This window comes from Heterodontus francisci, chromosome 2, assembly GCF_036365525.1.
Source record: "Heterodontus francisci isolate sHetFra1 chromosome 2, sHetFra1.hap1, whole genome shotgun sequence".
Classification (NCBI taxonomy): Eukaryota; Metazoa; Chordata; class Chondrichthyes; order Heterodontiformes; family Heterodontidae; genus Heterodontus; species Heterodontus francisci.
This window is the reverse complement of record NC_090372.1, coordinates 154,341,350-154,354,315: the sequence shown is the minus strand read 5'-3', so window position 1 is coordinate 154,354,315 and position 12,966 is coordinate 154,341,350. Positions and strand designations below refer to the sequence as shown.

The 12,966-nt window shown below is 41.8% G+C and overlaps 1 protein-coding gene across 11 annotated transcripts in view; it reads right to left on the bottom strand.

Moving 5' to 3' along the window:
• krit1 (KRIT1 ankyrin repeat containing) overlaps window positions 1-12,966 on the bottom strand; it is a 103,977-nt gene that overhangs the window by 37,670 nt on the left and 53,341 nt on the right. For all 11 annotated transcript variants that reach the window (XM_068012324.1, XM_068012408.1, XM_068012379.1 and 8 more), the window contains 2 exons: window positions 11,098-11,241; window positions 9,901-10,057 (listed from right to left, as the gene is read on the bottom strand). In XM_068012324.1, coding sequence (XP_067868425.1) covers window positions 9,901-10,057; window positions 11,098-11,241 — 301 coding nt within the window. The remainder of the gene's footprint in view (window positions 1-9,900; window positions 10,058-11,097; window positions 11,242-12,966) is intronic.

Sequence of the window (12,966 nt, the reverse complement as noted above, 5' to 3'; positions counted from 1 at the left end):
CAAAGCTTAGCTCATGCTGGGTTGGTGATGAAGAATAATGTTTGCATCCAGGATATTAGCCTATTTGTCTCTTTTCAGGATTGGTAGACTTGTTATGTGTTCCTAGCATTTTGTGCTTTCATGTCAGATCTATGCAGGTTTTGTCCCTACTTGGAATCTTAGAGTCACAGAGTCATTACAGCACAGAAGGTGGTCATCGAATCCATGCCAGCTCTCTGCAGAGCAATCCAATCAGTCACATTCCCAGCTCTATCCCTGTAGCCCTGCAAAGTTATTTCCCTCAAGTGCCCATCCAATTTCCTTTGGAAATAATTCATCCCCTCTGCTTCCACTACCCTCGTCGGCAGCGAGTTCCAGGTCATTACCACTTGCAGCGTAAAAAAAGTTCTTCCTCACACACCCCTGCATCTTCTGCCCAAAACCTTAAATCTGTCTCCCCTAGTCCTTGTACTATCAGCTAATGGGAACATTTTTTCTTTGTCTACCCTATCCAAACCGGTCATAATTTTGTACACCTCTATGAAATCTCCCCTCAACCTCCTTTGCTCCAAGAAGAACAACCCCAGTTTCTCCAACCTAACCTTGTAGCTAAAATCCCTCATTCCTGGAACCATTCTGGTAAATCTCCTCTGCACCCTCTCAAGGATCGTCACATCCTTCCTAAAGTGTGGTGACCAGGACTGGATGCAATACTCTAAATTGTGGCACAGCCAGAGCTTTTAAAGGTTCAGCATAACTTCCCTGCTTTTGTACTCAATACCTCTATTTATCAAACCCAAGATCCCATATACTTTACTAACTACTCACTCAATATGTCCCGCCATCTAAAGCCTGGCTACCCAACCCAAATCCGAGTACACGTGTCGGGTTTGGGTCAGGTTGGGTCTACATTTGGTGTCCAGCATTCGGGCTCGTGTTTTGTTTTGAATTGTTCTCTTTTTAATTTACGTTTTGACGCGATTTTTTTTCTGTACTAAGAACGTTTGATATTTTCGGGTCGGTGTTTGATATTTTCGGGTCGGGTCGGGTTTTAATTTTATACTCGAGCCAGGCTTAATGCCATCTTCAAAGATGTATGCACATGAAACCCCAGGTCCCTCTGTCCCTCGAGAACTGTACCATTTATCCTATATGACATCACCCTAACCCTCTTGCCAAAATGCATCACCTCACATTTCTCTAATAAATTACATCTGCCAATTGTCTGCCCATTCTGCTAGCCTATCAATGTCCTGTTGCAGTTGACTGGTATCATCTTCACTGTCTGCCGCTGTCAGAACTCAATGATGAAAGGTCACAAACCTGAAATGTTAACTCTGCTTCTCTCTCCACAGATGCTGCCAGACCTGCTGAGTATTTCCAGCACTTTTTGTTTTTATTTACCACGACTTGCTGTTTTCTGTCCTGAAGTCAATTTTTTTTATCCGAGCTTACACTGACCCTCCTATTCCATGAGCCACAATTTTGTTAGAGCAGCCTTCTATGTGGTACTTTGTCTAAGGCTTTCTTGAAATCAATATAGACAACCTCCATTGCTTTCCCTTCATCAACCTTCTCTGTTACTTAATCAAAAAATTCAATTAAGATTAGTCAAGCACAATCTGCCTTTTACAAATCTGTGCTGGCTCTCCCTAATAAACTCAAAACTCTCGAAGTGCCTGTTGCTTTTTGTCCCTAATTATTGTTTAACCACAGATGTTAACCTGACCATTCTGTAGTTACTAGGAATGTCCTTACACCCTTTCTTGAATAAGGGTGTCACATTTGCCACTCTCCAACCTTCTGGCACCTCCCCTGACGATTGGAAGATTATGGCAATCACTTGTGCAATCTCCACTCCCACTTCCTTTAGCAACCTGGGATTTAAGCCATCCAGACGAGGCAACTTATCCACTCTAAACATAGCTAGCCTTTCCAATACATTCTGCCTATAAACATTTATCCCTTTCATTACCTCTACCATCTCCGCTTTTACCAATATTTTGTCAACACCCTCTTCCTCAGTCGACACTGGTATAAAGTACTCATCAAGTATTCTAGTCTTGCCTTGCACCTGATAGGACTCACCACACCTCTTACTATCCGTTTACTATTTACATGCTAGATGATGATTTTTGGGTTCCCTTTTATGCTAACTGCCATTCTATTCTCATTTTCCCGTTGCCAGGCGTATTTTCACTTCCTCTCTTAACTTAACATATTTGGCTTTAAGAATTCACCTGACATACATCATACACCCACTTTTTTGTTTCATCATATTCTCCATCTCCTTCAGCATCCAAGGAGCCCTGGTTTTGGTTCTCTTCCCTTTCGTCTTTGTTGGAATGTACAAAGCCCGTACCTGAAACATCTCCTCCTTAAAGATGACCCACTGCTCCATTACAGTTTTTCCTGTCAATTTTTAGTTTCATTTTATCCTGGCAAGATCTCCTCTCATCCTGTTGAATTAGCCCTCTTTCAATTTGGAAGTTCTGCTTTAGATTGTTCCTTGCTCTTCATTGTTAATCTAAACCTAATCTGCAATGTTCACTCTTAGCCAAGTGTTTCCCCACAGACACTTGGTCTACTTGGTCCACCTCATTCCCCAGCAACACCTCCTTCCCAGTGAAAGGGGAACAGTTTAGGGGGGGATATGCGTGGAAAGCTCTTTACGCAGAGGGTGGTGGGTGCCTGGAACGCGTTGCCAGCGGAGGTGGTAGACGCGGGCACGATAGCGTCTTTTAAGATGTATCTAGACAGATACATGAATGGGCAGGAAGTAAAGAGATACAGGGCCTTAGAAAATAGGCGTCATGTTTAGATAGAGGATCTGGATCGGCGCAGGATTGGCGGGCCGAAGGGCTTGTTCCTGTGCTGTAATTTTCTTTGTTCCTGTGCTGTAATTTTCTTTGTTCCTGTGCTGTAATTTTCTCTGTTCTTTGTACTCTAATATTATCCCAATCAATATTTGAGTAATTAAATTCTCTCTCGATATCACCACTCTAAAGCTCTTGTACATTTCTGGCATTTCCCTGCAGGTTTACGACCCTATCTCTCTTTTGGAAGCCTATAGAATACCCCCAGTAGTGTGTTCATTCCCTTTTTGCTTCTCAGCTCTAACCAAATGGATTCCGCCTTTGCCCCCTCAAGGACATCCTCTCTTTCCAACACTACAATGTCTTCCTTAATGAGTACTGCCACACCACCCTTTTTCACTTCCCTATCTTTTTTTGATCACTGTATCCATGAATATTAAGCACCCAGTCCAAACCATTTTTATTACCACTACATCATATTTTCACCCGACTATTTGCACTTGTAGCTCACCAATCTTATTCACCACACTTTGTGCATTTACATAAATGCATTCTAAACCTGTATTTTTATTTCACGTAGTTCTTCTTCGTCTGCTCCTATCTAATATGGTGCCATTTCTTTCTCGAGTACTATCCAACACACTCGCTCTTGGGCTCAAGAGCTCTGCTGAGTAGTATCTTCCCAGTAGTACTTGTCCTCGCAGCCCAGGGTGGCGGACTGGTTGTGGCTTTGCTCACAGCTTGTCCTTCCATTAAGACTATCCGAGCCAAAACCTGAATGAGGTGAGCCTACCACGCTGATCTGGGCAGAGCTACAGGGACAAAACTCAATAAAAACATGTTTCAAGTCCTAAACAGTGGAACAGACAGATAAGTGAAGCACATATACATCAATCGCTGTGAAGGCTGCAGTGGAATTGGCACTCACCAGTCATCTTGGCTTGCTATGCCATTGGTTACAGATTGCCAACCCATCAAGATTGTGTGGTTGTCCTATGCGCACGAACTTCCTTATGATAAGACAGAAGCAGTCCTCTGATAAGGAGGCTGAAATGCTCTACAGCGATGGACGAGCTGCGCGGAGGACTATGAACCTGGAGATCTCTAGTCACAAATCTGCACATAGACGCTGGTTGCCTGATGGTCACTGAGCTCTTGGAATTGGGACAGAAGTAGCTCTCCGGTAGCAGCATCCACAACTGAGGAGTTCTTTTTAAAGGTCCCTTCTGCTCACCTCACTTGAGGAAGGGGCTGGAAAAGGTGCCCTAAACATGGGCTGTCCCAAACTGTCCAGACCAGGAAACGGCACCTGGTGGGATCACCACCCCTGCGGTCGAGGGCGCACACAAGGAATAAAATGCATGAATTTCTGTACTTGGAATGTGCCCATGTTTATGGACAATCAAAACAGTGAATGCTCTAAAAGGAGAATCGCCATAGTTTCTCAGGAGCTTGATTGATGTTGCAGCTCTTAGTGAAATGCGACTCCTTACGGAAGGCCAGCTTAGAGAGGAAGGAGGAGGATACACTTTCTTCTGGAAGGGGAGACCAGAGGAGGATCATGGCATCCACGGAGTTGGGTTTACCATCAAAAATAGAATCGCAGATATACTTACAGAACTTCCAATTGGCATTAACGAATGGCTCATTACCCTAAGCATTCAACTCAGTGGCAGTCAATGGGCCACAATCATCAGTGCTTATGCTCTCGCACTCGATTCTATTGACGAAACCAAAATGCTCTTTTATGCAGATCTGGATTCTATATTGGCAGCTGTCCCAAAACAAGACAAACTGATTTTAATGCCAGAGTTGGACGCAACTGCACTGTCTGGAAGGACACCATAAGAAAAGGAGTGGGGAATTTAAATGTCAAAGGTCGTCTTCTCCTCACCAAATGCATTCAACATGGGCTCACCATCACAAACACACTCTTTTGTCAGAAAGATAAATATAAGACAACGTGAAAACACCCCCAATCCAAGCATTAGCACTTCCTGGACTACGTCACTTGTCCGAGCCTTGGACAGGAAGGATGTGCACATCACCGATCCATGCAGGGTACAAACGACTGCTGGACAGACCACAGAGTTATACACTCCACAATGAGCAAATGCCTGGCACTCAAACACCGAAGATCCTCAAAGAAATCCAAAAGATGATTTAACATCCACATTCTCCAGGATATACAAACAAGAGAAGAGTTCCAGGTGCAACCTTTTTCCTGTCTTGCTCTCACAGGTTCCAATGATGCCAGTGTGGAAAAACTTTGGGACAAAATCAAATCTGCAATCCAAGAGGCATGCACCCAGGCCATTCGGGTCGGAATTTCGCAGGCACCAAGACCAGTTCGACAAGAATGATAAAGAAATATGCAAAATTCTTAATCAGAAACGCCAAGCCTTCATTAGATGTCAAAATCACCCTATATCACAGCAGAAATGAGAAAATAGTTACAACTAAAATCTGAAGCTCAGAGAATGATATTTGTCATTCAGAATAAGTGGTGGGTAAAGAAAGCCAATGACATCCAATGTTACGTAGACCTGCACAACATGCACAACTTCTTCAAGGCCACCAAGACCGTCTCTGGACCAATAACAAATGGCCCTCCCCGCTTCGAGCTGAAAACAGCATTACTCTTCTCAAAGATGATGCAGCAATCTGAGAACATTGGAAGGAGCACTACTGTAACCTTCTCAATATGGAGTCAATAGTATCAGAAAAAACCATCAAAACAATCCCTCCACACCCGAGAGGTTATATTTGGCTATCCTGCCAACAATTGCTGAGATACAAAAGGCTATCCAACAGATGAAGTTTAACAAGGCATGTGATCTGGACAACATTCCTGCAGAGATCTACAAAGCTGGTGGGCAGGAACTCTTGCTCAAACTCAGACCTTTTTACAAAAATCTGGGAAGAGGTACTAGCACCTGACTTCCACAATGCCATCATTGTTTCACTTTTTAATAAGGGTGACAAATCAAATTTGTGGAAACTTTAGAGGCATATCACTTCTGTCCAACGTGGGAAAGGTTTTGACAGGAATCATCCTGAACCGCCTCCTATCCGTCACGGAAGACATACTTCCAGTGACCCAATGAGGTTTCCGACCATCCAGGGAAAAAACAGATATTATCTTTGTCACTTTACAAATCCAAGAAAAATATCTGGAACAACATAAAGAGCTCTGCATGGCCTCTATTAGTCTGTCAAAGGCCTTTGATTTCATCAACCGCGAAGCTCTTTGGAAATTCCTCCAGAGACTTGGACGTCCAGCAAAATATGTTACTATCCTGCGCATCTTGCATGACAGCAACCGTCCTTTGCAATGGTTTGGAGACCAAGCCCTTTCGTATCCAAATGGGCGTCAAGCAAGACTGTGCCAATTCTCTTTAATATTTACCTCAGCCTGGTCATGGAACTCATTCATGATCAACTTTAACAAGGGGTCAAGATTGATTTTTGACTCGACAGGAAGCTTTTCAACCTTCACAGGCTGACAGTCATGACTAAAGTGACTCTCCAGCACACACACAACTTACAATATGCTGACGACCGTGCAGTTGTGGCCCACACTGCAAATAACATTCAGACCACTCTTAATCTCTTCAACTCCGCAAAGGGATTGGTCTCTCATCAACATCAGCAAGATCAAAATCCTCCAGCCATCCTCCGGACAAGCATCTATAACACCAGCTACTGTTATTGATGGGCAGACTTTAGAAGTCATTGAACACTTCCCATATCTCGGCAGCTGCCTTTCTCAAAAGGTCACCATCGAAGTGGAGATCCAGCACAGCCTTGCAAAAAATGCAGAGAGATCTCGATAGGAGAACAAAGGCTTTCGTCTACAATGCTGTTGTTGTCGCCATTCTTCCATATGGCAGAGACAGTTGGGTCACCAAAGGCACCTCGATCGCTGGAGAATTTCCGCCAGCAGTGCCTGCACAGGGTACTAGAAGTCAAGTGGGAAGACAAGCAAACAAACTCTAGTATCCTCACTGAAGCCAAGTCCTCCAGCATTGCAACCAAGATCATGCAAAATCAGTTCTGCTAGTCTGGACATTGCATCCGCATGCCAAATAGTCGGCTTCCGAAGCAGATCCTCTTTTCACAACTTAAGGATGGCACCCGAGCTCAAGGAGGACAAAGAAAGCGTTTTAAGGACACTCTGAAGGCCTCATTGAAAAGGGGACAAATTGACATCAGTGTGTGGGAGGAACTTGCCACTAACTGTGCCATGTGGCAACGCCACATCCAACAAGCTGCAATACAGTCGGAAACTGACCACATAAACTCTGCTGCAGAGAAGTGTTGAAAGCGGAAGGACAGAGCAGCATCCTGGCTCAAGAAGCCCTTCCCTCAATGACCTGTGGTTCCAGGATTGGCCTGCTGAGTCATCTGAGGACACACAAATGGTGAACCCTGGCAGAGGTCATCCTCGTTTCAAGGGACTGACGACAATCCAACGCACTCACTCCTTTATGCACCATATTCCTCTTTTCTACTTCCACATGCTGGTGCCTATCCCCCTGCTAATTTAGTTTAAACCCTCCCCAACCACATTGGTGAACCTCCCTGCGAGGACATTGGTCCCAGTCCTGCTAAGGTACAACCCCTCCCTTTTGAATAGGTGCTTTCTGTCCCCAGCAGCAGAATAGAATATTTGTTTTTATGGTTCTATTTCTGAAAATCAATCAGTGAAAATTTTTTCTGTATTGAATTGTGTCCATCTTCTATCTACCCATTCTTCCAAGTCTTCCTGCAATCTTTTGTTATCACTCCCCCATCATGTTATGTTTCTTCATCGTTGAGGATTGCCCATTTGTAGAGGTTACTAATGGCCCTCCTTGACCAACCCTCTAGAAGTCAAGCTTGAGTTTGAATAGATTGATCATTTCTGGCCAATAGTCAATCTCTTTCTACAACCCCCACCACCACCACCACCCCCTTCCCATTCCCTTGATAACCTAGTCAAAACTAGCAACCATCATTTAATGGAGTGAGAATCCTGGATTGAGAATCAGGACATGTATCTGACACTTCATTGCTATAATGTTGGTACTGCCTCAAACAAGGATAAATTAATTCAACATTTAGAGCCCAAAACAGCCACCAGAACTCATCATTCTATTTCACTAGAAACTGTAAGATATATTATGATCCTGTACTTTTTTTCCCTGGGAAGAAAGTGATGTGCCTTTAAGGCTGGAAAAGGAGCAGTACTGCTTTAACGCAACAAGCTCCAGAGACTGAGTCAAAGAGTGCATTCTCGTTGCCATAGGATACAGCCACTCAGGACCAAAGACACGAGATACATGGTTGCCGATTGACATTTGAAACAGGTTGAAAAACTGGCTTTTAAGACACAGTTGACAGAGAAAGAGACAGCTGGACCAGCATATACTGAAGGAAATGAGAGCACTCTCTCAGTTTATTTGAACACTATTTATTACACTCTCAGAATTCTGATGTCAAGCCAGATTAATTTCTTAAAAGAAAATAATTAAATTCCTTTAACTACTGAATTGTAATTGTTGAAATTCATCGCTGGAAAAGAAGAGCATCAATTCAACTGCTGAATTAGACACGGACTGTTCTACTGTTGAAGAACCTTTTTTCCCCCCATCAGATGGCTGTGAGGACTTCAAGCAACCTTGGACTGTTGCACATTGGAAGTTTTCACTTCAGCAGGAGCGTAAATATGCAAGGACTCTAATTTTTTATATTTTAAATGTTGTTTATATCTTAGCAGTGTTTAAGAATTTAGCTTTTCTACTGAAACAGTTAATTTGTTGATCTAAAGACAACTGGTTTGGTTAACATCATTCGGGGGTTAATAGATGGTACAATTTGGCTGGGTCTTTCTTTAACTTGGAAAGTTTAAAAACGATATGTTCGGCACTCTATGGAGGGATGAGACTGAATCAACAGTGCGTTTCTCCCAGAATCATATATTTTGATTAGGGACTTTGTCTGGAGTGGTTGGTCATAACAATATACAGAGCGTTTTAACATTATACAAATACTTTTGCACCTCGTATTATTAAATTAGCAGTACTTTTTCAATTTAACCGACCTAGTTATTAATTGATTATCCTTTTTCAGAAGACAAAGAGTGCACTGCCACCATTTATCTCAAATTTGTACTGTCAGAATGAAAATTATTAATTTTATACAAAACATAAAATCCCCAATAATCCCCCCAATGCACTACTTCTGAAAATTCTGAAAGGCACTTCTCCGTTAACATTACATTCATTATCTAACATAAACAATTAGTTTACACTTTTAAACTGAATACAAGTATCCACAATTTCTGTCCAGACCAGAGACTGCTATTTTGATTAATGCATTGAGAAAATCTGCAAAGCGTTAAATTAGATTAGCTAATTAGTAAATTAAGAAACCATTTTGATTTTTGCAATAAAAGCAGATTTTAATTTTCTTCAGTCTTGCAGACCTTATCCCTCAGGCAGTTAAAGTTAGTTTCTTAAATTAATTAAATAAATAAAAACCACAGTGTAGGTGAACAGTTGCACTTCAGCCTGCTAAACAGTAAATTTGCTATTGTCTTTGGCTGTTCTGTACTGAATGGTGGTCATTTAAGGGGACAGGGATGGAAATTATCATCAACAAGTCTGAAACATCGGGTTAGCTGGGAACAAAGCAGTGGAGAGCAAGGTTGTGTTTATTTATACACTGCCTTGCCTAGAGGTAACAAGGACACTGCTACAAAAGGGAAATAAGGATTAAAATGAATAAATATGCAGTTTGATGATGCAGCGCCACTTTAGATCTACAACTGTGCTTTAATGAAGCAAGGAAAATTTGAAAGTACTCAAATTTCAGCACTGACATAATCTTGAAATACCGCACAGTAAGGTTGCAAAACTTGCAAGTATTTTTGAAATTAGCAATGAGATAAAATTAGCCAGCATTCATAAAACTGGTGTTATTTTTTAACAGCAGTAAATGACAATATTCTGATTGATGCAGCAAATCAGCCTCAAAAAAGACATTAACACAATCAATGATCAAGGTTTCAGACTCAAGTTTGTATGAGGATTTGAAGGCTAAGAAATCATCTGAACTGTACCCGATCAATTTCAGGATGTTGCAGAAGAAGCTGCACAATCTCTGCACGTCCTCCACCAGCTGCAAAATGAAGTGGGGAGCTGAGCTGTCCATTTAGAAGGTTGGGATTACACTTTCCCTTTTCTAATAAGAAACGGGTAGCTTCAACCTTACCATACCTAAAAAGCAAAATTATGGGAGGAAAAAAAAATGTGTTCATACTTAATTACTTTCATTTTTCAGGCTTGAATACAATTTTGGTGAGATGACACACAAATCTTCTCTAAATTTGAGAAAAATGCTTTGTTGAATGGTTTTAATTTGTATTACTCTTAGTACTTGAATACTGAAGCAGAGATGGCCAACTTTTAAGTGTTGGTGGCAGGAAAGCAGTGTGGAAGGCATCTGGCAACAAGTTAGGCACATGGAAGATGATCAACATTGACTAACTGAATCAAATGACTTGTTCTTGTGATGTAATTCTATGTTTTGGTGCAACATGTAGTGAATCAGAGGACATCAATGGAAAGTTTATTACTTTATAAAATCATTAAAAAACTGAAACAGTTAAAGTGTAATTTCATCTTGAAAACAATTGTGTTTGTTTATAGCCAGCTGAGCCAATTAACTCAAATCTGGTAAATCATGCAAGAGTTTGTTAGACCAAGTGATCCTGGGCTATTCTTTAAAGTTAGGAACCAAAAATGGTAAAAGTTTAACACAGATGTTCATTCAGTTGCACAAAAATTAAAGTAAACACTTTGTGGTCTCCATAGCTGGACACTGGAGTAGATATTAAGTTTTCATCAAGGCAAATATGAGATGGCAAACTGTACTTATAGCATATGAAAGTTAATAGCCTAACAAACACTTTAGCAACCTGAGACAACCAGACTACTGTAAATTTCTATATTTGATCTAGTCTAAATGCAGAAATGAAGTAAATGTTTGTAATCTTTTATGGTAGGGTCAATGTGCAGCAACACAAGTTGCGACACAGTACTGGAACATGGGACAAAAATTATGGTAAGTCCCTTAATTTAAACGCACTATGGAGAACCATGCACTGTACAAGTCAGAGCAATAAAAATATGTGACTCACTATATTTATGGCTTTACTTAACACTAACAATTAGATTTAGATGGAATCATTTAACAAGTTTTAATGATGGAAAATGATATAACAAAGATTCGTTTAAGTTGAAGCCAAACAACTTACCAACAAGCGTAATGAATAGGAGCCCAGTGATCACTGTCCAACTGATTAACTGAAAAGCCACTATCTAGAAGTTTGCTCAGTAACTCTGTATCACCTTCACAGGCACTGCGATGCAGGGGGAAATCATCCACCCACTGTCGCTCCCTAAAGGAGAAATCAAATTCATTTTAAAACCACTAGAAACGTGTACAATTCAAATCTATGATGTTTTTCGAATAATTTATAAATCAGTAAATGTTTCTTTATTGATACGACCGAGGCGGGAGGAGTGCAGTGTCTTTTCTAGTTTCACTTCTCCACAGGTCACAACATATGTTATGAAAATGATTTTTTTTGTTAAAATATTTTTTGAGGAATTCATAGTCAAACTGATTAAATGTGGGACCAGGTTTTTTTCAAGAGGGCACTGAAAGAACTGGTAAGGTTGAAGCTACCCGTTTCTTATTAGAAAAGGGAAAGTGTAATCCCAACCTTCTAAATGGACAGCTCAGCTCCCCACTTCATTTTGCAGCTGGTGGAGGACGTGCAGAGATTGTGCAGCTTCTTCTGCAACTAGTTATTGGTTGTCACATGACTCAAGTTAAAAATAGAACAGAAACACTGGAATCAAGAGGAACTGTGGGCACAGAAGTCAGTAGAGCCCCTTGACTGGACAAGCCCAGGGAGCAGCAAAGCGCACCGGAGAGGGCAGAAAATTCACAAGCTTTTGGTTGTGTGTCGGAGTGTGTTTTATTTTCTGGAATGAGATAAAGTAAAGTCTGCTGCAGAAGGAGGAGAGAGGACCACAATCCAGCTCGCTTTCCAGTATCTCTAAGAGACCCTGAGAAATCCACTGTGTCAATTCATCTCATAGAAACATAGAAAACAGGTGCAGGAGTTGGCCATTTGGCCCTTCGAGCCTGCACCACCATTCAATATGATCATGGCTGATCGTCCAAACTCAGTACCCTGTTCCCGCTTTCTCCCAGTATCCCTTGATTCCTTTAGCCCCAAGAACTATATCTAACTCTTTCTTGAATATATTTAATGATTTGGCCTCAACTGCTTTCTGTGGTAGATAATTCCACAGGTTCACCACTCTCTGCGTGAAGAAATCCCTCCTCATCTTAGTCCTAAATGGCTAACTCCTTATCCTTAGATTGTGACCCTTCATCCTGGACTCTCCCGCCATTGAGAACATCCTTCCTGCAACTAGTCTGTCCAGTCCTGTTAGAATTTTGTAGGTTTCTATGAGATCCCCTCTCATTCTTCTAAACTCTAGCGAATACAAGCCGAATTGACCCAATCTCTCTTTCATACGTCAGTCCTGCCATCCCAAGATTCAGTCTGGTGAACCTTCGCTGTACTCCCTCCATAGCAAGAACATTCTTCCTCAGATAAGGAGGCCAAAACTGCACACAATACTCCAGATGTGGTTTCACCAAGGCCTTGTATAATTGCAGCAAGACATCCTTGCTCCTGTACTCGAATCCTCTCGCTATGAAGGCCAACATACCATTTGGCTTCTTAACTGCCTGATGCACCTGCATGCTTACTTTCAGCAACTGGTGCACGAGGACACCCAGGTCTCGCTGCACCTCCCCCTTTCCCAATCTATCGCCATTCAGATAATAATCTGCCTTTGTTTTTGCCACCAAAGTGAATAACCTCACATTTATCCACATTATACTGCATCTGCCATGTACTTGCCCACTCGCTCAACCAGTCCAAATCACACTGGAGCTTTTCTGCATCCTCCTCACGGCTCACACTCCCACTCAGCTTTGTGTCGTCTGCAAACTTGGATACATTACATTTAATTCCCTCATCTATATCATTTACATATATTGTGAATAGCTGGGGTCCTAGCACTGATCCCTGCAGTACCCC